Source organism: Apostichopus japonicus, chromosome 9 (assembly GCF_037975245.1).
Source record: "Apostichopus japonicus isolate 1M-3 chromosome 9, ASM3797524v1, whole genome shotgun sequence".
Lineage (NCBI taxonomy): Eukaryota > Metazoa > Echinodermata > Holothuroidea > Aspidochirotida > Stichopodidae > Apostichopus > Apostichopus japonicus.
In genome coordinates this window covers 2,500,352-2,525,683 of record NC_092569.1, presented here as the reverse complement: position 1 = coordinate 2,525,683, position 25,332 = coordinate 2,500,352, and the positions used below count along the sequence as shown (strand labels likewise).

Genomic DNA, 25,332 nt, shown 5'->3' with positions numbered 1-25,332 from the left:
AGAAAAGAGAGAGATGGAGAGAGAGAAATAAGAAAGTATCGAAAACATTAAACAAACGACACCTCATCATAATATATGTATTATATAGGCTAAGTAACTTTAGACTATATTTTGCAACATCTGTAATAGGCTATTAGACTCCAGAGTGAACAGACTTGTAGTACGATTCGATATCATGAGTACGAGGAGCACCAGTGGAAATGCCCTTGGTATGAGTACAAGAACGAGTACATGGTTCAAAGTGTGAGTACGGCTACAAATTAATATTGCACTCGTATCTATACAAAATTTTTAAAGTCATCGTCGTCGTCGTCGTCGTCGTCGTCGTCGTCGTCGTCATCATCATCATCATCATCATCATCATCATCATCATCATCATCAACATCATTATCAACATCGTCATCAACATCGTCATAAACGTCGGCGTTGTCGTCGTCATCATCGTCGTCGTCGTCGTCGTCGTCGTCATCATCATCATCATATATAGTAAATGCATTAGCAAATCATTTGTAGAGGTTTGGGAAGTTTAGAACTGCGGGCTATTTTATCCACTTTAAACTTTTTATGACCTCAGTAAACTTCCTTGATGTTGTTTTTCGTCATTAACTTGTAATGGTTAGCAAACGATCAGTTTCGGCAGGAGCCTAAAGGCTGACTTACGTCTAAAAACACCACCAAATGGTATTACAATGTGTTAAGGGCTATGTCCCATTACACGTCGCTGTAACTGAGTATGAACAATGAACTTAACTCCTTGTTGAGCTGTTGCACTCGTCACACATAGCTATTACCAATACAATCATTCCACGACCTTAAAAGTGTGTTCCATTTTTCATATGGGGTATAAATTCTTTAAGAATTTACCGTACCATTTATTCAGCATGTCTCATAATAGGTATATGTGTAACAAAAATAGTGTCAGAAATGGATTGACCCGTATCTAACTCATATATATATATATAATACTACGTGAAGAGGAAATCAACGTAAATCCAGTTCCCCTATTGTATTTTACACTGATGTAAATTGTTATGGCATCTAGTGTTATACAATATATGACCGTTACGAGTCTCTATGCATAAAGTATTGAGATATCTATGGTACCGGTACGTTTTGTTTCCTGTTGGAGATCACAATCAGTGTTGTAACTTTTAATTTGTTCAGACTGAAAGCCTTTGTCTTGTCCCGATAAAACATCATGAAGCCTCAAACAACTAACTATGATCTCTTCAGGATATCTCGCTACTTATTACTTCTCGGATCATGTATCGGTGAGTCTATCATTCCTGTTAATACGTTGACAACTGTTATGAGATTTTCTTATTGAAACCTACTTGTTAAAATATTTGTATCTACAACAGAGTTAAACAATTAACACAGATTCTCTGGAGTAATGTAAGAAAGACTTGCAAATTTGAAATAATATTTTGCATGACTTCTTTGGAAAGGAAAACTTTAAATGTGAAAGTATGTTTTAAAACAGATTAAGACACTCTTAGTAAATTTCCGATACATGATTTATAAAACTACCTTAATAATGCGGTTCCTTTTAATCATTTCGACAGGTGACCATTTCTGACTTCAACATGTTTGTGAGTGTGCGTGTGTGAATGGGAGACGAAATGTGATTGCTATAAGCCTCGATTTTTGTAATATTCCAAAGTGGTGTGTGGGTGTAGAGTGGGCGGGGGGGGGGTGCAACTGTATCCAAGCAAACATATTGGGACAAACTTTTGGAAGGGCAAAAGCGCAGATGTATAAAGTGCACATCACGGGGTAATTGAGAGGGATAGGAGAAACGTCTTACTCCTTCCATCCCACGCTTCATTGGTAAACGAAATTTTAATTTATGAATATTTCAATTTATACTAGGAATTCAGAATTGTGACGAAGCTTTAATTTTAACTTAACCAGGCTTGTACATGAATCATTTTTAAGAGATCGACTTGCAGTGACTAGCTAAACAACATTCGAAAAGCACCAAAGGCGGCATCTTGCTTTATAATTACAACTGTACACTGTTATATAGGCTGGAAGTGCAGGCCCTCAGAATCTGCAAGCAATTTTATGTAGTTCTTGTTCGCCTTTGTAGCGATTTTGGAACGGAAAAATACAAGTCAGAGAGAAGAATTACACTTACATTTCTTTGGAATATACCTCAGGGCCCAGCTGGGGCGCAGGGGGTTACTAAAGGGCGTCCAGTGGTGAAACCACGTAAGCGTTTTCAGATATTCCTTGTTATCTTGTGAGTTAAAAATACATCAAAACGAAAGTTTATGAAGTTTGATATTACCCAAATATAAGACGTAAGAGAGAATGGTTTAGTTTTTTTTTCACCGCAGCCGACTAGACGATGGTGTGTGCGTGTGGGGGGGGGGGCTTGTCCCCACTCCCCCCTGACGCTGCATCTGGCCATTGTATAACATATTTGTTCCCTTCAGCATCGATATCGTGTGGATCTGGTTGTAACGATTTTGGCTTAAAGAACATAGCAAGAGATGCCTTCGACGGGGACTGGGAATTTTATTCATTCGTCAGTATGGGTAAGTTACAATAATATTCTGGTGTCTGAAGTTGATAATATCGCAAAATTAATGACAGTTTGCTGAATCATAGGCGAAAAGCTTATCCTCATAACATGTTTTTGTCGTAAAAATATGGATTTTATTTTTCATTGTTGTGATATTTTGTGAATGAATCTAACAACAGCAGAATGAATGATGTCATCAGGACAGTTCAGCTGAAATAAATTCCTTTTTTCTATAATATGTCAATCATTTATCAATAGAGGGGAAAACAAAGATTCAGTTTGATGAAATTCTCAGCACAGAGCTAAGCAAGCATACCAAATGTATCATGTTTCAATACATAAATCTATAATAACATTATAAGTAATTAGTAAAAGGAGCTTCTGAAAAGCATATGTCCAGATACATACATAAATATATACATCCATATAAATAAAAATATTTATATAACGCCTTTCCTAAAAGGCTCGAAGCGCTTTATATCAACAGTACAAATAGAAAAACCAGAATTAAAATAGGGAAAAATAATAAGTCTAAAGATGAGCCTTAAATGCATTCATCAGATGACATCGTGATCCAGCTTCCTTGCGTAGTTTAACAATTAGCTAGTCACAATATGTTACATTCAACCAACCATATCTCGAGTTAGGAACAAGATATTGAGATTAGGTTTCTTACTAACAGTTTGGATTATTTGTCTTTTCCATATAATAGTCGCATCGTTTGCCACCGGAATACTCCTTTAAATAGACTTCGCATTTCATATGGTTTCCTACATGAGTCAAAATGGTTGCAAATATGTTTTGTTTACCGCTTACTTAATACTCGTTTTGATAAGAAGGGGAGGGATGGGGAATGTTGCTGTATTAAAATGATCGTTCGCTCTACATTTGTTGCAAGATTTTGTATCAGCATTATACGGACATTAATTGTGTTTCCTGTTTTTAACTTAACAGTCATTCATTCTTGTTTGGAAGCAAACATGTCAATGTTGCATGATGGAAGGTAAGGAGAGGAGGTCGGGAAGGGAAGAGTGAGAGGGAAAGAAGGGGGGGGGGGCCACCACTTACTTTATCCTCGATTTATTAGAAGGTCGGTGTAGTGGTTGGCGTGTTGAGGCGGTGGAGAGGGAGGAAAGGTTCAGTGGTGACTGGTGAATGTTCATTGGTGCTGGTAGACCTCACAAATAAATTGTAACCAGTTTTGCGTTTAAAGAGAGTAAGTGGGAGGTGAAGTAGGAGAGGGAGAGCGAGAGGTGGAGGGAGAGCATGAGGAAGAGGGAAAGTAAAGTGTATAATGAGGGGCTTCAATGCTATATATTTCAAAACGAAGACTATCGCTTGGCCAAGTACAATGTTATTTGAAACTTTTCTTTTCAACAGATATCAGTGGATGCTTCCTATGTGCCAGATGGTAATCTAATGAGAGGAAGACATTTGAGCAACTTTTCCCCTGTCTCCCGGAAGATGCTACTGGATTTATAAATCTGAACTTTTTTTTACAGCCCTAGCAACACGAATGGTGGTAACACTGTACTTGTATGGCGAAGACACACAAATGATGAGTGTCAGTCGTTCAACGGAGTTACATCAGCCATTAGTGGTGGACAGTCGATGTACAGTTCTACTGAAGGAGTGGCACACGGACCTCTAATAAGAATACAAGTATCACCAGAGAATAGCAATGCACCAGTATGTATATAAAATAAATGGGTTTTAGACTTGAAACTTGGCCTTATTACTCATTTCACTACAGATTGAACCAGAAATTAGTATTGAAGTAATAGACATATAGGCCTACACTGATTTGGAGGCAGCGTCTATGGAAAGTTAAATATTTTAATCACATATAATACGGTAGTGCGTTAATTTTGGAATAGATGATACAGATAAATCGATGATGACAAACTTATTGTGATAAATACTTTATAATCACACAGCTATGATGACATATCACCACCAATTGATTTGTGTTTGTTATTCGTGAAGAATTAAAATCTGTTAAACATCAGCAGTCATAAACATTAATGTTTGCTACTTGGGTGTTGTTTACTATGTGATAAACTCATCGACCGGACAGGCCAATGCTTTTGTGAGTTTTAAGTAGGTTTTGAGTTTTAAGTTGTTAATTTTGTATGTTTTTTCTTCTCCATCATGAATGTTTCCTTTCATGCAATGAACAATCGCTGGCAAGAGGCAGTGCGTTGAAATGGAAGTGTTGCCGCCATTACAAGATCACTGGTCCATCCCACAAGCAAGCAGATGTATTTGCAAATGGAACAGTGTACAATGATTTTTTTTTATATATATAGAACAACCTGACACAACAAGACAGCCGACACGTCTCTCACAAGAATAGTCCAGCGGTTCTTCATACTAAATACAGATAACCCGTTAAATACAAAGCAACACGAAACAAACCAAAATATACAAATCTGATTTACAGATTGACAGATAAATCTAGGAAAGGAAAAGAACATTTCTGGGAACTAAACTTAAAGACCACGGCACCATTCGGTTTAAACATTAGAAACGATTTGCCGTCCCAGATAAAACCAAAACAACTCTTTTGCATTTACGACGGAATCGGATTAAAATAATCCGACACGGATTAATATAATCCGGTTTTCTAAAACTTCTGCTCACTTCAGCAGAAATCAGTAAGTCGCTTTGATTTCACAACCATGCCGACACTCTTCTCTATAAAATAGTTTCAACTCCTTGTCACGTTAGGTCATCGTTCACTGAAGAAGAGCTAGTTTTGCTCGAAAGCTCTGCAAAAACCAAACATTGGCTGTTTTAATTCCAATCACTTACCTAATTTAATGATTGTATCTCACTCGAGATCCAGCCTTTTTTCCGTTATTCCTATATATATATATATATATATATATATATATATATATATATATATATATATATATATATATATATATATATATATATATATATATATATTAATAATTTTATTTTTGACAGATTATTTTGAGGATCAGTGCAGATTATCCTGAAAATACAATAGTTTGTATAGAAGGTTTCGTTATTGGTAAGTTTACATATCGTTTTCAGTACAATACAGTGGAGGAACTATGTTGCAATAAATAAGGACTATAACATTCACCTTTACAGGTACTGAGTATGAAAGTAACATTAAATGACATTTAATGTTACGAATCTCAGTATCAGTACTATGTTACACCGATTTGTAATTTGCCTGCAGTAAGTTGTACATTGTGTGGAGGTATGGAACACTAGATTATGTAACATCATAGTGTTTTGAATATATGTACCAACGCTGTTAACTGAGACGTCATAACTGACATCGCTATGTACTGGGAATTCATCCTTGCTGTTGTATATATATTTATAATTATATATAAGAAGAAGAAATCTTTGCGAAAATGGGCATGTGTACGCGTACTCGTGTACTCGCGTGCCCATGTGTTACAGTTTTTTTTACAAGCCTCTTTTCATACTTATATCTCTAATCCCTCTCAAAATTTTTGGTACTAGTTACAGACAGTAAGCAGACCTATATGGAACAAAAGTAAGTAAAACTTAGAATCTCAGGATCCTCCGAGACCAACACGTCTTTCTTCTTCATATTTTCCTTTGTGCAGATGTTCCAACAGTTCCCATGCCTACCAGTGGTAAGTATTTTCTTTATTTTCAATCAGAAAAGACATTTTCCAAGTCATTTATATCCTGAAAAGTAATTCACTTGAACAGTTCTGAAAAACTGACCATGCACAAAAATGAATTGACATCAAAAGTTATTTCGTTTTATGTATAATCATTTATCTCATAGGAGTGGAGAGATTACACTACGCGAGGATTTATAAAAAAAATCTGTTGAATTTTCAAGGACGTTTATGACATGCTCTGCCTCCCTCGCTCTCAACCCCATCTTTTCCTTCCTCGTCCGTTCTATACATGAAAGCCTCACGTGATACAACTGCTGTCATAACCGCAATTATTCCTTGTTGGACATATTCCCCAATCACATAAAATCTTAGTTTGCTTCTGTTTTAGAGACGCTTTCAACTGTTCAAAACCTTTAGAATATATTGATCAAACAACGCTGTAACACTTCAATTTTGTATTCTCGATTAAATAATGTTAAAAAGTTTTGGTTATTATTATTATTCTACCTCATCGGTTTAAAAATTCTATCAGTTTCCATTAAATTCATTTTCTTAATTCCTCAATTAATTACATTCACTTGTAATGTTTGCTTCATTTGAATTCATACAAAAAAGTCATCGACGTAGTTATATCGGATCAAATATTACAATTTCCAGAAAATCAAGAACAACACATTTGCTAATTTAAGCTTCATGACTATATTCAACACTCAGAAAGCTGGATGATTTTCCGATGCTCATTCACTTTGAAATTGTAATAAATCTGTAATATACTTATAAATGATAGGTCATTACATATACTCATGTCTTCCAGTTAACTATTTATCATGATATATTACAAAAAAATTATTTCATTTATCGCTAACATTAGTTTTTTTCTTCCTTTCATATCATTTAAGGTATGTCTACTGAGACTTCCAGACCTAAGAAAAGTTCTCCAACTGAAATCATAGAGGTTTCACGTACATCGAAAATAACGCAAACTCAAACTTTAGATAAAACTGGTACGGTATTAAATTATCTTAAAACGATAAATACATCCAGGTAAATCGAATGAAAGACAAATTACAGTATCCATTTGTTATTTCTCAAGATCTTATTAACTGACATTAAAAATGTCAAAATGTCATTATCTAAAGGTAATCAATGAAAAATCGATATACTTTAAATATTTCTGGTGAGATTATTTCCACAATAAACACTATCATATTTGTGTATTTGATTTGTTTGATTTACTTTCTTAACTGAGACACTACAGGTTAGAGATGGTATTACTTTTCACCAGGTAATATATATATTTATATATATTTGTTTATTGTGTGTATAGTTCCGGTTACTTCTGAGAAACATTCACTCATCGGCTTAAGTTCTACAATGAACAGAGAGGACCCGCGTACAGTTGAGCAACGACAAGAAGATAGTAAAATATGTCTCAAGCTGAAACTGAGAATTAGTGTAGAAAATATATAGGTTTTTATAACTGAAACAAAAACTGAAAAAGGTAAAACCAAAACACATTTGTACTAATCACTTCTTAGTTTATATAACGTCATTAGGATAGAATATTGTTTCAAACCAAATATTTTATTTTCCATAATTCAGTCATATAACCCATTTGTGTGTTTTTTATAGGTCTAGGCTATTAGTCCAAGGACCAACTTCATCGTCTCACCCAGATGAATGCATTCTTCAGTGAACTATTTTAAATTAAAAAATTAAACTAAAAATATTTATTTTATTTATTCCTATAGTTTTTCTTTCTCCATTTCATTTTCTTTAAGCTACCATTTCTGAGTCTTCAAGACCTAAGGAAAGTTCTCCAACTGAAATAACACAAGCTTCAGATTCAGATGAAACTGGTACGGTAGTAACTTAACTTTAATTGATAAATACATCCAGGTTAATCGAATGAAAGACAAACATGACAGTTTCCATTTGGTATTTCGCGAGATCTTATTCACTGACATTAAATACAACATTGATTACTATAAATATTTCTGGGAAAATTATTTCAACGAAAAACATTAATTGTGTATTTTATTTGTTTAGTTTACTTTCTTGACTGAAATACTATTGGTTAGAGATGGTATAACCTTCCACCAGGTAGTATCAATTTATATATTTTTTCTTGTTTGTATAATTCCGGTTAGTTTTGAGAAACATTCAGTCATTGGTTTTTTTTCTACAATGAACACAGAGGAGCTGCGTACAGCTGAGCAACAACGAGAAGAAGATGGTAGAATAGGTCTCAAGCTGAAACTGAAAATAAGAGTAGAATCTTGACTTTATTACTTAAATTACAAAAAGTAATTATGTCAAACATATTTATACTGATTACTTCTCAGATTTTTAAAACGTCATTAGCAACACGGCGTGTAGTAGTTATAAACAGAATATTGTTTCAAACCAAAAATTATATTTCCATAAATCAGTCATAGCTTGGCAGCCATATTAGTAATTTCTAGTGCTTTTAAGAGGTTGAGACTATTATGACAAGGATACATTTCATAGTCTAATCCACAGGAAACATACTAAACGTATGGCAAAGCTGATGACATAAACTACCTATATATGTACATTGTTTGTCAGTTTGGAAACTTCTTTAATGATACCTATCATACTGAATGTATACACATCTGACGACATAAGCACTATCTACCTGTATATGTATCTTCGGTATTGATAACTCTTTATTTATTTAAAGAAAAGAATTACCCTGAAATATGGCAGTTGTATAATCCACCGAGATATGGGCCGTAGCTTCGAGACGTTTCTATAGGTATAGACTCCAGAAGAAATTTTCAGTGGAAATAGTATTTGACAGTTTATTACAGCTACCATAAAACTGTAATGCACTATATGTGAGCCAATGGAAGCTGTATTTGTTTGAACAGGTTGTACTTGTAAACGTTTCTATAATGGAAGTGACATATCATGCTCATACCCGAAATATAAAGTTAAAGTTGAGCACGTGTATACCAATTTAGTGGCTCAGCGGAACGTCCAGTTTATCTATTGTGTTTGTTGCCCTTAACAAACCAATTTGTCTTTACTCATAGAGAATGACAACGACGGGACAAGTCTTTGGATAGTAATTGTCGCAGTTGTGGTTATACTGTTCCTAGTCCTTGGGTTTGTGGGCTTACTCTGGTACCGCTCAAGAAGGTAAATCGTATTACAGTACACACAAATTTGCTTTGCTTAGTTATGCTTAGTTATAAAAATGTTTTGAATTTTGAGCAGCGATGAAAGAATTTAAGTTTTTATAAAGAAAGAAAAATGTTTACTCCTATATTTGAAATAGTTACAAATCAGAGGCATTAATGTAAATATGTAAGTGTAATGAATATTTCAGAAACTATTCAGTGAATTGATGACGAAAGTAGGGTTGGACAAGCATAAGTGATTTTACAATTTACTTCGACATTTCATTTATCCGAAAGAACTCTATAAAAATATTCATTCTGCGTTTATTTTACAGACAGAGAGGAGGAGTTGCTCATCCTGATAAAGTGGAGAATAACGGAACTGACGTCAGAGGGAATCAACTGGTCAATCCCCATGGTGATGTAAATGACGAAATTGTGTACAGTGATGACCCTAAATATTACAGTATAGAAGATGGAGAAGCCAAAATACCAACATATGCTTTGCCTGATCAGGAAATGTTTAACAATTCTGATAGTTATGAAACCGTTGACAAAAAGGCAAAGACTAAAAGCAAGGAAACTTTGGAAAATGATCATCTTAAAAATTTCCAACATACAAATAAATCTTTTGAACAGATTGATAAGAACAAAGGGATAGTTGAGAATGCGAATGGCAAAATGGTCGATGAGGCTTCGATGAGAGAAGATAACGAATATTCTAGAAAAATATTCACTGAAGACAAAGAGGCAGTTGTATTCTGTGACAGAAAGCCTCAATATATAAACTATAAAATTACCGGGCATACCTCTAGTTAGAATGCTCAACTTGGTATTGGGAAACCAAGGGGCAGGTCTAGAAGGATCCCAGGATTTCCTTAGACGAGTGTTATGTATAGGAGTCGTAGAGGTATTCCATAAAATAAACAACATAAATAAAATTGTGCACTCCTCAATTTGTAACGATTGTCCTCATATTTTTATTTTTATTTTTATTTTAATTGTGCAAACTGATAAGTGAAAAACGAAAGTCTCTAGCTCACCGTGAGGTGCCTTCCTTGATAAGTGGGAACCACGGTACTAGAGGACCTGTGTAAAAAGTTAATTAAAGTTCAGCCGAAAAAGCAAAAATAAGGGTCCTTGCCTCTTCAAAATTGTTTGTTGCATTTAATTTGCTATAAATTTAGAGATTGTTTCCACAATTTGCTATAGACTAGCATCTTAAGGATTATGTTGAACACAAAGTAAATAAATATGGCCGTCATTTCTACGTTCCATTATATGAATGAACACTATGGGAGATAATCAAGCCTTTTCGTTTATTATACTAACCATTACTTTCTCTTTATCTTTATAGATGAAGAAAGAAAACATATTCGAAGACTTGCATCTTTATTTTTCGAAGCATTGGATGCTTTCTATATTATATAAATGAGATTATCCTCTCTTTATGTTTTTACTACATCTGTCTAATCTTCTTTGTTTCTTGATTCAGTTAAATGAGGTTATCATATAATTCAACAGGATTGTAAAGGAATGGATGAAATGAATCACATTCTAAACTGATAATTATTCTATTAGACAATTTGTGTCTTCTAAAACACAATACTAGAAAACAATTGTGAATACAGTAGGGTAGAAGTGTGGATAAAAATCAAAAACATTTAAAACTGATCATAAATATTCTATAATTTCTATTTCTTCTCGATTTCAAATATGTATTTAATTTCGATTATGCGTTTCTTTTTTGGGGGGCAAGGTGTGATTGCTTCATGGTAGACGGGCTATGTTAATCAAGGTCTTAAAGCTCAAAACTTTTGAATTTACACAACCAAGCTGGTCAGTGTAAGGACTTTCACATTTGAATATAACTTAGTAGAACTCATTTTTAAACGAGAATTGTATATATGTATAAAGTTTTCATAACGTTCTTTTTGTTGTTGTTGCAATCTATAGAGTATTGTAAAGAAGTATTGGTTTATGACACATATCTGGTCTTTGTACAACTTTGCAATGCCATGTTTCATGGACAATATCTAACTCATGTTAACCCGTATGCAGGAATGGGATGAAGGGGAAGGTGGCAGAGGGTGGCGCACATCCCCACATTTTCCAACCTTCAAAGGACAACCCTTGTCAAATTGATGTGATTGCAGAGCACGTATCACCGTTTAACATCTCAGCACTCTTAATTATAAAAAAAAATGGACCCCTCCCCTAGGGACGGTGAATAATAAAAACGGTAAACGCACCCAACCCCTCCTATCCCCAAAAATGTACACAGGTCTGTCATAGTTGTTATTGGTCAAACCAAAGTATATAAGTATAATGAACAGGTCTGTGTGAACATGTACAGCTTCCAAAGCGTGATACTTCATTGGTAATTGAATTTTTCGAGTAAATTAATTTTCTTCGGGCACTGTGTTTTAGGCCGTCATAGCATTTGTTAAACTATTACAAAAGAAACTATTTACAAAAACAAAATAAGCGATGACGAAAATTTTTAATCTGAATTAGCAGTGCGTCATGCATCGTTTCCTCTCTATTTCAAACGGGCTACAAAAGGTTTAAATAAACAAGGTGGAAAATATTATATTATGCATGCATCATGTGCTATAAAATAAAACAACCAATGAAATGAGTTTTAGTCTTTAGGTCTTTCATTTTCCTTGTTTCTCTTTATGTTCTCTTTCCCCTTTCATCGTTAATACTTTGAAATGAAAAGCATAAAGTATAGGTACAGGCAGAACCTTAGAACAACAAGGAAAATATTATCTGTAGCTAAATACAATTCGTCTTGCTCACCAAGGCCGTATTTAGACATGTGGAGGCCCGTGGGCAACCTTCAGTAGTGGAGCCCGCTTACAGCACCCCAGTGATCGCCGTCCTGGGGGAGGGGTCCAAGTGGGGGATTTTTTTTGTGAATAATTAAGGGTGCTTAGATGCAAAATGGTGCAGTATTTTGTGATTCTTGAAGTAAATATATGTTCAAGCATTTTCAGTACGGTTTGTAAGCCTTTTTGCCTGCCCAACTTTCAGTACAAGTAAACAGGTTGCTACCACCTCTCCCAGTTAAATGAACAGGTTGCTACCACCCCTACCGTATTCAAATTAACAGGTTGCTACCACATCTCTCAGTACAAATGAGCAATCATGATCATAACATGGATATAGTACAGTACATATATTTACAGACCAGACACTTTACGATACTTGACCCTTGCAAAATCTTGGATCAATTTGTCGTGTCAGCCTACATTTTTCTGCTTTATTTAATGAAATATGTGGAGGCCCCTTGTTGTGGAGGCCCATGGGCAACTGCCCACGTTGCCCATTCCTAAATCCGGCCCTGCTGCTCACAAAACCGAAAATAAAATTCCAACTGGTCCTTAAGAGAACTTTTGTTTGTAGTCGCAAGCTATACCACTAATACTTAAGCGTTGCTTGGCAAGCATAGATAATTAATCTAACGATATGGTTTTATACCCGTGAGTACATTATCCTGCCATAAACGTACGGTATACCGTTAATTCATTTCATTTTCATTTCATTTCATTTCATTTATTTGTTTCCACATTCAAAATATATAACACAATAATAGAAGAAAATGCATGTGGCAAGTGGAGGAGGTCTGAGAAAGCCGAGGCTCTTACGAGGCAGATCCCCCGTACAAAGACAATAAGAAAGGGGAAAAAAATGAACAATGCATGCAATAAAACAAAAGTTGCACACACAAATAAACCATGTAACTGTACTTACATTACATATGATAACATTACACAATTGAAAGAATTATCATATATGTAATGACAAAAATGAAAAAAAGGAAAGGAATTAATCCTGTCCATTCATACAAAGCACTAAATCAAAAATAATTTTCATCCCAGAATGTTACAATTCAATAAACACATTTAAAAGAAAACCAACAACCAAGTTGTATCGAAAGGGTATACTTGTTCTTTGCTTTTATTATAGTTAATTAAAAGTCTCAAAACAATGTGCAGCATAACGATCTGACGCAATGGCATACTGCGCATGCGTCCAGAGTTGACATAGCAACACGAACTGTTGCGTTCATGTCAAGACGTAGAGCAATACAGTGAATGGACATAACGGTCATTGACCTATACTACGGATTACTACGGATTTGAAGTCTCCAAGAACTTTTGATACTGTTTTGTCTTGATAGCCGTTTCACGCTATAATATAGTATTAATGGCAGCATTGCTATAAATGAGGTTATAGTTGTTGCTCGCACTCTATGTTTAGCATGGGCAACTTCAGACTGAAAGTTGCTTTCTCAGATATTTGAGGCATCATTGTTGCTATGGTATGTTTACACCGAGGGGTTTGTTGTCATACTATACTTGATCTACATATACTTGATCTGATTCGTTTGCTTTGAATTGGCTTAATCAGATAGCTGTGTTCGGAATTAAGCTATACTCTTTTTTTGCAACTTATCCATACGCCGGTGAGTTTACCGAGTAGCCAATCAGATTCGAGGATTTTAACAGGAAATGAACACTGAGTAAAACCTAACGGAATGCTCGGGCACCTGTTGGTACATAATCGACCAAATCGGCCGCGACAGTCGTTAGACCGAGGACAGCTCATGGTCCTCCGACCACTCAGTTTCAATGTATAACATACTCTATAATAATGTCCCATTGAATTACACATTAAGCTGTGAAAGTATTGTGGTCACCTAAGCATCGTAAACGCTATAAACACGTTATTGAGGTTCGTTTCCTTAATTCCAAATAAATAATACGGATTTCAAACTGTGTACACTTCTTACATATATAGCAATTACCAATACAAGTATTCCACGCTCTTAAACAGTTCGTTTCCTCTTTCATATGGGGGTGTAGGAAATCCTTTGGTAATTTACCCTACCATCTATTACGATATATCATAATAGCTATATGTATGACAACAATAGTGTCAGAAATGGATTGACCCGTATTTAAGTCTAATATATATAATACAACGTGAAGAGGAAATGAACGTAAATTCAGTTCCCCTATTGTATTTTACACTGATGTCATTTGTTACGGCATCTAGTGTTATACAATATAGGACCGTTATGAGTCTCTATGCATTAAGTATTGAGATTTCTCTGGTACCGGTACATTTTGTTTCCTGTTGGAGATCGCAATCAGTGTTGTAACTTTTAATTTGTTCGGATTGAAAGCCTCTGTCTGTCACGATAAAACATCATGAAGCCTCAAACAACTAACTATGATCTCTTCAGGATATCTGGTGTATACGTTTTACTTCTCGGATCATGTATCGGTGAGTATATCATTCCTGTAAATACGTTGACAACTATTATGAAATTTTCTTATTGAAACTTACTTGTTAAAATATTTGTATTTACAACAGAGTTAAACAATTAACACAGATTCTCTGGAGTAATGTAAGGAAGACTTGCAAATTTGAAATAAATTTTGCATGACTTCTTTGGAAATGAAACTTTAATGTGAAAGTATATTTTAAAACAGATTAAGACACTATTAGTAAAGTTAAGATACATGAATTCTAAATTAATAATAATTCAGTTCATTTAACCATTTCTACACCTGACCATTTATTACTTCAACATGCGTGTGTGGGTGTGTGCGTGGGAGACGAAATTTGATTGCCATAAGTCTCGAATTGGTAAAATTCCAAAGTGGCGGTGTTGTGTGAAGACGGTGGACCGGGGAGGCGGGGGGGGGGGTTGCAAATGTATCCAAGCAAACATTTTGGGATAAACTTTTGGAATGGCAAAAGAGCAGATGTATAAAGTGCACATCACGGGTAAATTGAGAGGGATAGGAGAAACGCCTTACTCCTACCATCCCACGCTTTATTGGTGAACGAAATTTTTAATTTATGAATATTTTAATTTATACATGGAATTCAGAATTGTGACAAAGCTTTAATTGTAACTTAACTAGGCTTGTAATTGAATCATTTTTTAAGAGACCGACTTGCAGTGACTAGATAAAAGCATATAGAAAAGTACCAAAGGCGGCATCTTGCTTTATAATTACAACTGTACTCTGTTATATAGGCTGGAAGTGCAGGCCCTCAGAATCTGCAAGCAATTTTATGTAGTTCTTGTTCGCCTTTGTAGCGATTTTGGAACGCACAAATACAAGTCAGAAAGAATTACACTTACATTTCTTGGGAATATATCTCAGGGCTTAGTTGGGGCGCAGGGGGTTACTAGGGGGCGTCCAGTGGTGAAAACACGTAAGCGTTTTCAGATATTCCTTGTTATCTCGTAGCGAGTTTAAAATACAGCAAAACGGAAGTTTATGAATTTTGATATTACCCAAATAAAGGACTTAGGAGAGAATGGTTTAGTTTTGCTTTACCTCAACTGACTAGACGATGGTGTGTGTGTGGGGTGTGTGGGGGTGGGGGGTGTTGTCCCCAATTCCCCTGGCGATGCCTCTGGTCATTGTATAACATTTTTTTCTCTCCAGCATCGATATCGTGTGGATCTGGTTGTAACGACTTTGGCTTAAAGAACATAGCAAGAGATAAATACGACGGGGACTGGGAATTTTATTCCTTCGTCAGTATGGGTAAGTTACAATAATATTCTGGTGTCTGAAGTTGATAATATCGCAAAATTGTTGCTGATTCATAGGCGAAAAGCCTATCCGCTTAACAAGTGTTTGTCGTAAAGATATGGATTTTTTTTTTCATTTTTGTGATATTTTGTGAATGAATCTAACAACAGCTGTATGGATGATATCATCAGGACAGTTCAACTGTAAAACATTTGTTTTTCTCTATAATATGTCAATCATTTATCCACAGAGGGGGGAAAAAGATTCAGTTTGATGAAATTCTCAGTACAGAGCTAAACAAGCATTCCAAATGTATCATGTTTCAATTCATAAATCATTATTAACATTATAAGTAATTAGAGTAATAGGAGCTTTTGAAGAGCATTTGTCAGATACATACATAAACATATTTTTATAGCGCCCTTCCCAAAGGCTCGAAGCGCTTTACAGCAACAGTACAAATAGAAAAAAATAGAATTAAAATAGGGAAAATAATAAGTCTAAAGATGATCCTTAAATGCATTTACCGGATGACATCGTGATCTAGCTTCCTTGCGTAGTTCAACAATTAGCCAGTCACAATATGTTACATTCAATCAACCATATATCGAGTTAGGAACTAGATAATGAGATAAGATTTCTAACTAGCAGTTTGGATTATTTGTCTTTTCCATTCAATGGTCGCATCGCCCGCCACCGGAATACTCCTTTAAATAGTTTTCGCATTTCCTACGTCAGTCAAAATGCTTGCTAATATGTTTTGTTTTATCGTTTACTGAATACTCGTTTTGATTAGAAGGGTGAGGGGTGGGGAATGTTGCTATATTACGATGATCGTTCGCTCTACATATGTTGCAATGTTTCGCATCAGCATTATACGGACATTAATTGTTTCCTTTTTTAACTTAACAGTCATTCATTCTTGTTTGGAAGCAAACATTTCAATGTTTCATGGAAGGGAAAGAGAGGAGTTTGGGAGGGGAGGCAGTGGAGAGAGAATGGGGGGGTGCACCACTTACTTTATCCTCGATTTTATTAGAAGGTCGGGGACTCGGGGTAGTGGTTGGCGTGTTGAGGCGGTGGAGAGGGGAGGAAAGGTTGAGTGGTGAATGTTCATTGGTGCTGGTAAACCTCACAAATAAATTGTAACCAGTTTTACGTTTAAAGAGTGGGAGAGGGAGAGGGAGTATGAGAGGTGGAGCGAGACGTGGAGCGATAGGTGGAGGGAGAGAGATGGGAGAGGGAAAGTAAAGTGTATCATGAGGGGCTTTAGTGCTATATATTTCACTACGAAGACTATCGCTTGACCAAGTACAATGTTATTTGATACTTTTCGTTTCAACAGATATCAGTGGATGCTTCCTATGTGCCAGATGGCAATCTAATGAGAGGAAGACATTTGAGCTACTTTTCCCCTGTCTCCCGGAAGATGTTACTGGATTTATTAATCTGAACTATTTTTACAGCCCCAGCGACACGCGTATGGGTAACACTGCATTTTCATGGCAAAGAGATTCAAATGATGAGTGTAAGACGCTCAACCGAAGTACCTCAACCATTAGTGGTGGACAGGCGATGTACAACTCTAATGCAGGAGTGACACATGCACCTCCAATAAGAATACAATTATTACCAGAAAATAGCATTGCACCAGTATGTATATAAATTACATGGATTATAGACTTCACACCTGGCCTTTTTACTAATTTAACTACTGTACAGATGTTCCAGAAACTAGTATTATAGTAATAGACCTATAGGCCTACACTGAATTAGATGATTTAAGGCAGCGTCTGTGAACAGCTAAATGTTTTAATCACACATAATACGGAAGTGCGTTAATCTTGGAATAGATGATACAGATAAATCGATGATGAAAAACTTATTGTGATAAATAATTTTTAATTATACAGCTATGATGACATTTCACCACCAATTGATTTTTATTTGTTATTCGTGAAGAATTAAAATCTGTTTAACATCAGCAGTCGTAAACATTGATGTCTGCTATTTGGGTGTTGTATACTATGTGACAAACTTATTGATCGGACAGGCCAATGCTTGTTTTGAGTTTTAAGTAGGTTTTGAGATTTAAGTTGTTAATTTTGTCTGTTTTTTCTTCTCCATCGGGAATGTTTCCATTCATGCTATGAACAATTGCTGGCAAGAGAGAATGCTTTGAAGACGAGGTGTTGTCGCCATTACAAGGTCACTGGTCAATCCCACAAGGAAACGAAAAGTGTTGTTCAAATGTATTAACAAATGGAACAGTGTATCACACGAAGGTCCCAGAGGGACCGAAAATTCCAATATATTTTCTAAAACTTGACTCCTATTTGTCACTTATGAGTCATATCTTATATCTCTGGTTTTCTCTTATAATATATATTTCTCTCATCAATTTTAATTTTGACAGATTATTTTGAAGATTTCTAATACTTATCCTGAAGATACAATCTTTTGTATAGAAGGTCTCGATACTGGTAAGTTTACATATAGTTTTTAGTACAATACAGAAGAGGAACTATGTTGCAAACATTAAGGACACTAATATTCACCTTTACAGTAACTGAGTATTAAAGTAACTCATTAAATAATACATTTATTTTTACGAATCTCAGTATCAATAGTATTTATGTTATTTGCATGTAGTAAGCTGTACATTGTGTGGAGGTATTGAACACTAGATTATTCCGGTGGGTTTTTCATGTCTAACACAGAATGTAACATGATGGTAGTTTGAAAGAAACGTGTACATACGCTGTTAACTTAGACGTAATAACGGACATCGCTTTGTACTGGGAATTCATCATTTCTGTTTTATATATACTGATATATAAGAAAAGAAATCTTTGCGAAAATGGGCGTGTACTTGAACACTCACGTGCCCAGGTGTCACAGATTTTTATAAGCCTTTTTTATACTTATATCTCTAATCCCTCTCAAAATTGTTGATACTGGTAACAGTCAGTAAGCAGACCTATATGGAACAAACGTAAGTAAAACTGAGAATCTTAGGATCCCTCCGAGACCAATACGTCTTTCTTCTTCATCTTTTCCTTTGTGCAGATATTCCAACAGTTCCCATGCCTCCCAGTGGTAAGTATTGTATTCATTATTAATTTGAAAAGACTGTTTCCAAGTCATTTATAGCCTGAAAAGTAATTCAATTGAACAATTCTGAAAAACTGATCATGCACAAAAATGAATAACATCAAAACGTATTCCGTTTTATGTATAATCATTAATCTAATAGGATTGGAAAGATTACACTACGCGAGGATTTGTAATACAAATCTGTTGATTTCAAAGACGTTTATGACATGCTCTGCCTCCCTCGTCCTCAAACCCATCTTTCCCTTTCTCGTTCGTTCTATATGAAACCTCTCGTGAAACAACTGTTGTCATAATCGGAATTATTCCTTGTTGGACATATTCCCCAATCACATTAAATCTTAGTTTGCTTCTGTTTTAGAGACGCTTTCAACTGTTCAAAACCTTTAGAATATATTGATCCAACAACGCTGAAGTTTTACTTGTAACACTTCAATTTTGTATTCTCGATTAAATAATTTTAAAAAGTTTTGGTTATTATTAATCTACCTCATCGGTGTAAAAATTCTATCAGTTTCCATTAAATTCCTTATCTTTATTCCTCAATTAATTACATTCACTTGTAATGCTTGCTTCATTTGAATTCATACAAAAAAGTCATCGACGTAGTTATATCGGATCAAATATTACAATTTCCAGAAAATCAAGAACAACACCTTTGCTAATTTAAGCTTCATGACTATACCCAATACTCAGAAAGCTGAATCATATTCCGATGCTTATTCACTTTGAAATTCTTATACATCTGTAATGTAATTTTAAGTGATAGGTCATTACATATACTCATGTCTTCCAGTTAACTATTTATCATGATAAATTACAAACATTTATTTCATTTATCGCTAACATAAGTTTTTTCTCCTTTTCATACCATTTAAGGTATGTCTACTGAGACTTCCAGACCTAAGAAAATTTCTCCAACTGAAATCATAGAGGTTCCACGTTCATCGAAAATAACGCAAACTCAAACTTCAGATAAACCTGGTACGGTAGTAAATTAACTTTAAAACGATAAATACATCCAGGTAAATCGAATGAAAGACAAATATTACAGTATCCATTTGTTATTTCTCAAGATCTTATTTACTGACATTAAAATCGAACAATCCCTGACAAAACTCACGAAAGGAGGAAAACAATTTCAATGCTTATCTAAAGGTAATCAATGAAAAATCGATATACTTTAAATATTTCTGGTGAGATTATTTCCACAAAAACATCATAATATTTGTGTATTTTATTTTTTTTGATTTACTTTCTAAACTGAGACACTACAGGTTAGAGATGGTATTACCTTCACCAGGTAATATCTATTTATATATATTTGTTTATTGTGTGTATAGTTCCGGTTACTTCTGAGAAACATTCACTCATCGGCTTAAGTTCTTCAATGAACAGAGAGGACCGGCGTACGGTTGAGCAACGACAAGAATAAGATAGGAAAATATGTCTCAAGCTGAAACTGAGAATTAGTATAGAAAATATATAGGTTTTTGTAACTGAAACAAAAACTGAAAAAGGTAAAACCAAAACACATTTGTACTAATCACTTCTTAGATTATATAACGTCATTAGGATAGAATATTGTTTCAAACCAAATATTTTATTTTCCATAATTCAGTCATATAACCCATTTGTGTGTTTTTTATAGGTCTAGGCTATTAGTCCAAGGACCAACTTCATCGTCTCACCCAGATGAATGCATTCTTCAGTGAACTATTTTAAATTAAAAAATTAAACTAAAAATATTTATTTTATTTATTCCTATAGTTTTTCTTTCTCCATTTCATTTTCTTTAAGCTACCATTTCTGAGTCTTCAAGACCTAAGGAAAGTTCTCCAACTGAATTAACACAAGCTTCAGATTCAGATGAAACTGGTACGGTAGTAACTTAACTTTAATTGATAAATACATCCAGGTTAATCGAATGAAAGACAAACATGACAGTTTCCATTTGGTATTTCGCGAGATCTTATTCACTGACATTACAACATTGATTACTATAAATATTTCTGGGAAAATTATTTCAACGAAAAACATTAATTGTGTATTTTATTTGTTTAGTTTACTTTCTTGACTGAAATACTATTGGTTAGAGATGGTATAACCTTCCACCAGGTAGTATCAATTTATATATTTTTTCTTGTTTGTATAATTCCGGTTAGTTTTGAGAAACATTCAGTCATTGGTTTTTTGCTACAATGAACACAGAGGAGCTGCGTACAGTTGAGCAACAACGAGAAGAAGATGGTAGAATAGGTCTCAAGCTGAGACTGAAAATAAGAGTAGAATCTTGACTTTATTACTTCAAAAATAATCATATCAAACATATTTATACTGATTACTTCTCAGATTTTTAAAACGTCATTAGCAACACGGCGTGTAGTAGTTATAAACAGAATATTGTTTCAAACCAAAAATTATATTTCCATAAATCAGTCATAGCTTAGCAGCCATATTAGTAATTTCTTGTGCTTTTAAGAGGTTGAGACTATTATTATAAGGATACATTTCATAGTCAAATCCACAGGAAACATACTAAACGTATGGCAAAGCTGAAGACATAAACTACCTATATATGTACATTGTTTGTCAGTTTGGAAACTTCTTTAATGATACCTATCATACTGAATGTATACACATCTGACGACATAAGCACTATCTACCTGTATATGTATCTTCGGTATTGATAACTCTTTATTTATTTATTTAAAGAAAAGAATTACCCTGAAATATGGCAGTTGTATAATCCACCGAGATATGGGCCGTAGCTTCGAGACGTTTCTATAGGTAGACTTCAGAAGAAATTTTCAGTGGAAATAGTATTTGACAGTTTATTACAGCTACCATAAAACTGTAATGCACTATATGTGAGCCAATGGAAGCTGTATTTGTTTGAACAGGTTGTACTTGTAAACGTTTCTATAATGGAAGTGACATATCATGCTCATACCCGAAATATAAAGTTAAAGTTGAGCACGTGTATACCAATTTAGTGGCTCAGCGGAACGTCCGGTTTATCTATTGTGTTTGTTGCCCTAAACAAACCAATTTGTCTTTACTCATAGAGAATGACAACGGCGGGACAAGTCTTTGGATAGTTATTGTCGCAGTTGTGGTTATACTGTTCCTAGTCCTTGGGTTTGTGGGCTGTATACTCTGGTACCGCTCAAGAAGGTAAATCGTATTACAGTACACACAATTGGCTTTGCTTAGTTATGCTTAGTTATAAAAATGTTTTGAATTTTGAGCAGCGATGAAAGAATTTAATTTTTTATAAAGAAAGAAAAATGTTTACTCCTATATTTGAAATAGTTACAAATCAGAGGCATTAATGTAAATATGTAAGTGTAATGAATATTTTGGAAACTATTCAGTGAATTGATGACGAAAGTAGGGTTGGACAATCATAAGTGATTTTACAATTTACTTCGACATTTTATTTATCCGAAAGAACTCTATAAAAATATTCATTCTGCGTTTATTTTACAGACAGAGAGGAGGAGTTGCTCATCCTGATAAAGTGGAGAATAACGGAACTGACGTCAGAGGGAATCAACTGGTCAATCCCCATGGTGATGTAAATGACGAAATTGTGTACAGTGGTGACCCTAAATATTACAGTATAGAAGATGGAGAAGTCAAAATACCAACATATGCTTTGCCTGATCAGGATATGTGTAACAATCCTGATAGTTATGAAACCGTTGACAAGAAGGCAACGATTAAAAGCAAGGAAACTTTGGAAAATGATCATCTTAAACATTTCCAACATACAAATAAATCTTTAGAGCAGATTGATAAGAGCAAAGGGATAGTTGCGAATGCGAATGGCAAAATGGTCGATGAGGCTTCGATGAGAGACGATAACGAATATTCCAGAAAAATATTCACTGAAGAGAAAGAGGCAGTTGTTTTCTGTGACAGGGGGCCTCAATACATAAACTATAAAATCACCGGGCACACCTCTAATTAGAAAGCTTAACCTGGCATGGGAAACCAGGGTGCAGGTCTATAAGGATCTCAGGATTTCCTTAGACGAGTGTAATGTATAGGAGGCGTAGCGGTATTCCACAGAATAAGAATAAACAACATAAATAAAATAATTGTGCATTCCTCAACTTGTAACGATTGTCCTCATAAATATTTTAATTTTAATTTAATTGTGCATGCAAACTGATAAGTGAAGAACAAAAGTCTCTCGCTCTCAGTGAGGTGTCTTCCTTGATAAGTGGGAACCACAGTAACTGAGGACACGTGTAAAAAGTTAAAAACAGTTCAGCCGAAATAAGCAAACTGACGGTCTTTGCCTTTTCAAAATTGTTTGTTACATTTAATTTGATAATAATTGAGAGATTGTTTCACAATTTGCTATAGACTAGCATTTTTAAGGGATAACGTTGAACACGAAGTAAATAAATATGCCGGTCAGTTCTGTGTTCCGTTATATGAGGAAGATGTACACCATGGGAGATAATCAAGCCCTTTCGCTAATTATACTAAAACAATTAGTTTCTCTTTATCTAGATGATGAAAGAAAACATATTCGTAGACTTGCTTATTTAATTTTGGTAACTTTGGATGCTTTCTATATTATAACAAATAGAATATCGTTTACGTTTTAACCCCATCTGTCTAATCTTCTTCATTTCTTGATTCAGTTAAATTAGATTATAATATAATTCAACAGGAAAGTAAAGGAATGGATAAAATGATCACATTCTGATAATTCTATTGGACATTTTTTATTTCCTCTAAAACACAGTACTAGAAGACAAATGTGAATGCAGGAGAGTAGATGAATGGATAAAATCAGAAACATTATAAACTGATTATATATATTTTATAATCTCTTTTTCTTTTCGATTTCATGATTTTAAATATGTATATAATTTCGATTATGTGTTATGTTTGGCTAGTCTTTCTTGCAAGGTGTGATTGCTTGATGGTAGACGGGCTATGTTAATCAATGTCTTTAAGCTCAAAACTTTTGAATTTACACAACCAGGCTGGTCAGTGTAAGGACTTTCACATTTGAATATAACTTAGTAGAACTCATTTTTAAACGAGGATTGTGGAAAGATGTATATATCTATAAAGTTTTCTTAACGTTCTTTTTTTGCAATCTATAGAGTATTGCAATGCCATGTTTCATGGACAATATCTAACTCCTGTTAACTCGTATGCAGGAATGGGATGAAGGGGGGGGGGGGGGAGGGTGGCAGAGGGTGGCGCACATCCCCACATTTTCCAACCTTCAAAGGACAACCCTTGTTCTTGGCATTTTGTTACATATAATAAGACAACCTTAACTTTGTCAAAATCAATGTCCCAAAACAAATTGATGTGATTGCAGAGCACGTATCACCGTTTAACATCTCAGCACTCTTAATTATACAAAAATGGACCCCGCCCCTAGGGACGATGAATAATAAAAACGGTAAACGCACCCAACCCCTCCTCCCCAAAAAATGTACACAGGTCTGTCATGATTGTTATAGGTCAAACCCTAGCATATTTGTACAACGAACAGGTCTGTGTGAACCTGTACAGCTTCCACAGCGTGATACTTCATTGGTAATTGGATTTTTCGAGTAAATTCATTTTCTTCGGGCACTGTGTTTTAGGCCGTCATAGCATTTGTTAAACTATTACAAAACAAAATCAAAGAAACAAAATAAGCGATGACGAAGATTTATAGCAGTGCGTCATGCATCGTTTCCTCTCTATTTCAAACGGGCTACAAAAGGTTTAAATAAACAAGGTGGAAAATATTATATGACGCATGCAGCATGTGTTATAAAATAAAACAACCAATGAAATGAGTTTTAGTCTTTATATCTTTCATTTTCCTTGTTTCTCTTTCCCCTTTCACCATTAATATATGGTAATAACAAGCGTAATGTATCGGTACAGGCATAACCTGAGAACTACAAGGAAAATATTATCTGTTGCTGAATACAGTCGTCCTGCTCGCAAAATCGAATAGAAAATTCCAACTGGTCCTTAAGAGAACTTTAGTTGGCTAAAGAAATTGTGTGTAAATATGTGTATCGGTTTGTCTGTTTGTAGTAGCAAGCTATATCACTGGTACTCTAAGCGTTGCTTGACAAGCTTAGATTACCATATATTCTGGTCGAGCGATGGGAAGAGGAGAGGTAGGAGATAAACAATAGAGGGGAAAAAAGAGGATTAAGTGAAGGGGGTAGGGAATAAACTAGAAAGGACAAAGACAGAAAGGTGTGGAGAAAAAAAGGTGGAAGAGAGCTATGAGAAGAGGAGTGATGGGGAGAGGGGACATATTAAGATGTGAAAGTAATGTTGTCACCTAA

General features: G+C 34.9%; 3 protein-coding genes and 1 long non-coding RNA gene across 4 annotated transcripts; all 4 read left to right on the top strand.

Moving 5' to 3' along the window:
• Nucleotides 1-1,100: 1,100 nt before the first annotated feature.
• Nucleotides 1,101-4,027, top strand: LOC139973891 (uncharacterized). The gene is made up of 3 exons (XR_011795350.1): nt 1,101-1,271; nt 2,442-2,543; nt 3,911-4,027. It is a non-coding gene; the product is annotated as an uncharacterized lncRNA (long non-coding RNA).
• A 41-nt stretch (nt 4,028-4,068) lies between these two features.
• LOC139973890 (uncharacterized) lies at nt 4,069-24,844 on the top strand. Its single transcript, XM_071980777.1, has 7 exons — nt 4,069-4,219; nt 18,303-18,369; nt 18,956-18,985; nt 19,880-19,984; nt 20,801-20,878; nt 22,069-22,177; nt 22,493-24,844. Exons 1-7 carry the CDS (start codon nt 4,142-4,144, stop codon nt 22,974-22,976), a joined length of 951 nt encoding a protein of 316 aa, XP_071836878.1. The 5' UTR covers nt 4,069-4,141; the 3' UTR covers nt 22,977-24,844.
• LOC139973757 (uncharacterized) lies at nt 6,165-11,627 on the top strand. The gene is made up of 4 exons (XM_071980616.1): nt 6,165-6,177; nt 7,953-8,030; nt 9,231-9,336; nt 9,653-11,627. The coding sequence occupies exons 1-4, from the start codon at nt 6,165-6,167 to the stop codon at nt 10,134-10,136; spliced, it is 681 nt and encodes a 226-aa protein (XP_071836717.1). The 3' UTR covers nt 10,137-11,627.
• LOC139973756 (uncharacterized) lies at nt 14,324-17,551 on the top strand. Its single transcript, XM_071980615.1, has 3 exons — nt 14,324-14,615; nt 15,797-15,898; nt 17,232-17,551. Exons 1-3 carry the CDS (start codon nt 14,540-14,542, stop codon nt 17,549-17,551), a joined length of 498 nt encoding a protein of 165 aa, XP_071836716.1. The 5' UTR covers nt 14,324-14,539.
• Nucleotides 24,845-25,332: the final 488 nt, after the last annotated feature.

Bases quoted from the DNA above. Each gene is read 5' to 3' on its own strand.
- LOC139973890 (XM_071980777.1), top strand. From the start codon at position 4,142: ATGTACAGTTCTACTGAAGGAGTGGCACACGGACCTCTAATAAGAATA. The intron at 18,370-18,955 runs GTAAGTTTACAT...TCCTTTGTGCAG, and splicing joins TATAGAAGGTCTCGATACTG to ATATTCCAACAGTTCCCATG. The intron at 18,986-19,879 runs GTAAGTATTGTA...ATACCATTTAAG, and splicing joins AGTTCCCATGCCTCCCAGTG to GTATGTCTACTGAGACTTCC.
- LOC139973757 (XM_071980616.1), top strand. The intron at 8,031-9,230 runs GTACGGTAGTAA...CTTTACTCATAG, and splicing joins TTCAGATTCAGATGAAACTG to AGAATGACAACGACGGGACA. The intron at 9,337-9,652 runs GTAAATCGTATT...TTTATTTTACAG, and splicing joins CTCTGGTACCGCTCAAGAAG to ACAGAGAGGAGGAGTTGCTC.
- LOC139973756 (XM_071980615.1), top strand. From the start codon at position 14,540: ATGAAGCCTCAAACAACTAACTATGATCTCTTCAGGATATCTGGTGTA. The intron at 14,616-15,796 runs GTGAGTATATCA...TTTTCTCTCCAG, and splicing joins ACTTCTCGGATCATGTATCG to CATCGATATCGTGTGGATCT. The intron at 15,899-17,231 runs GTAAGTTACAAT...TCGTTTCAACAG, and splicing joins TTATTCCTTCGTCAGTATGG to ATATCAGTGGATGCTTCCTA.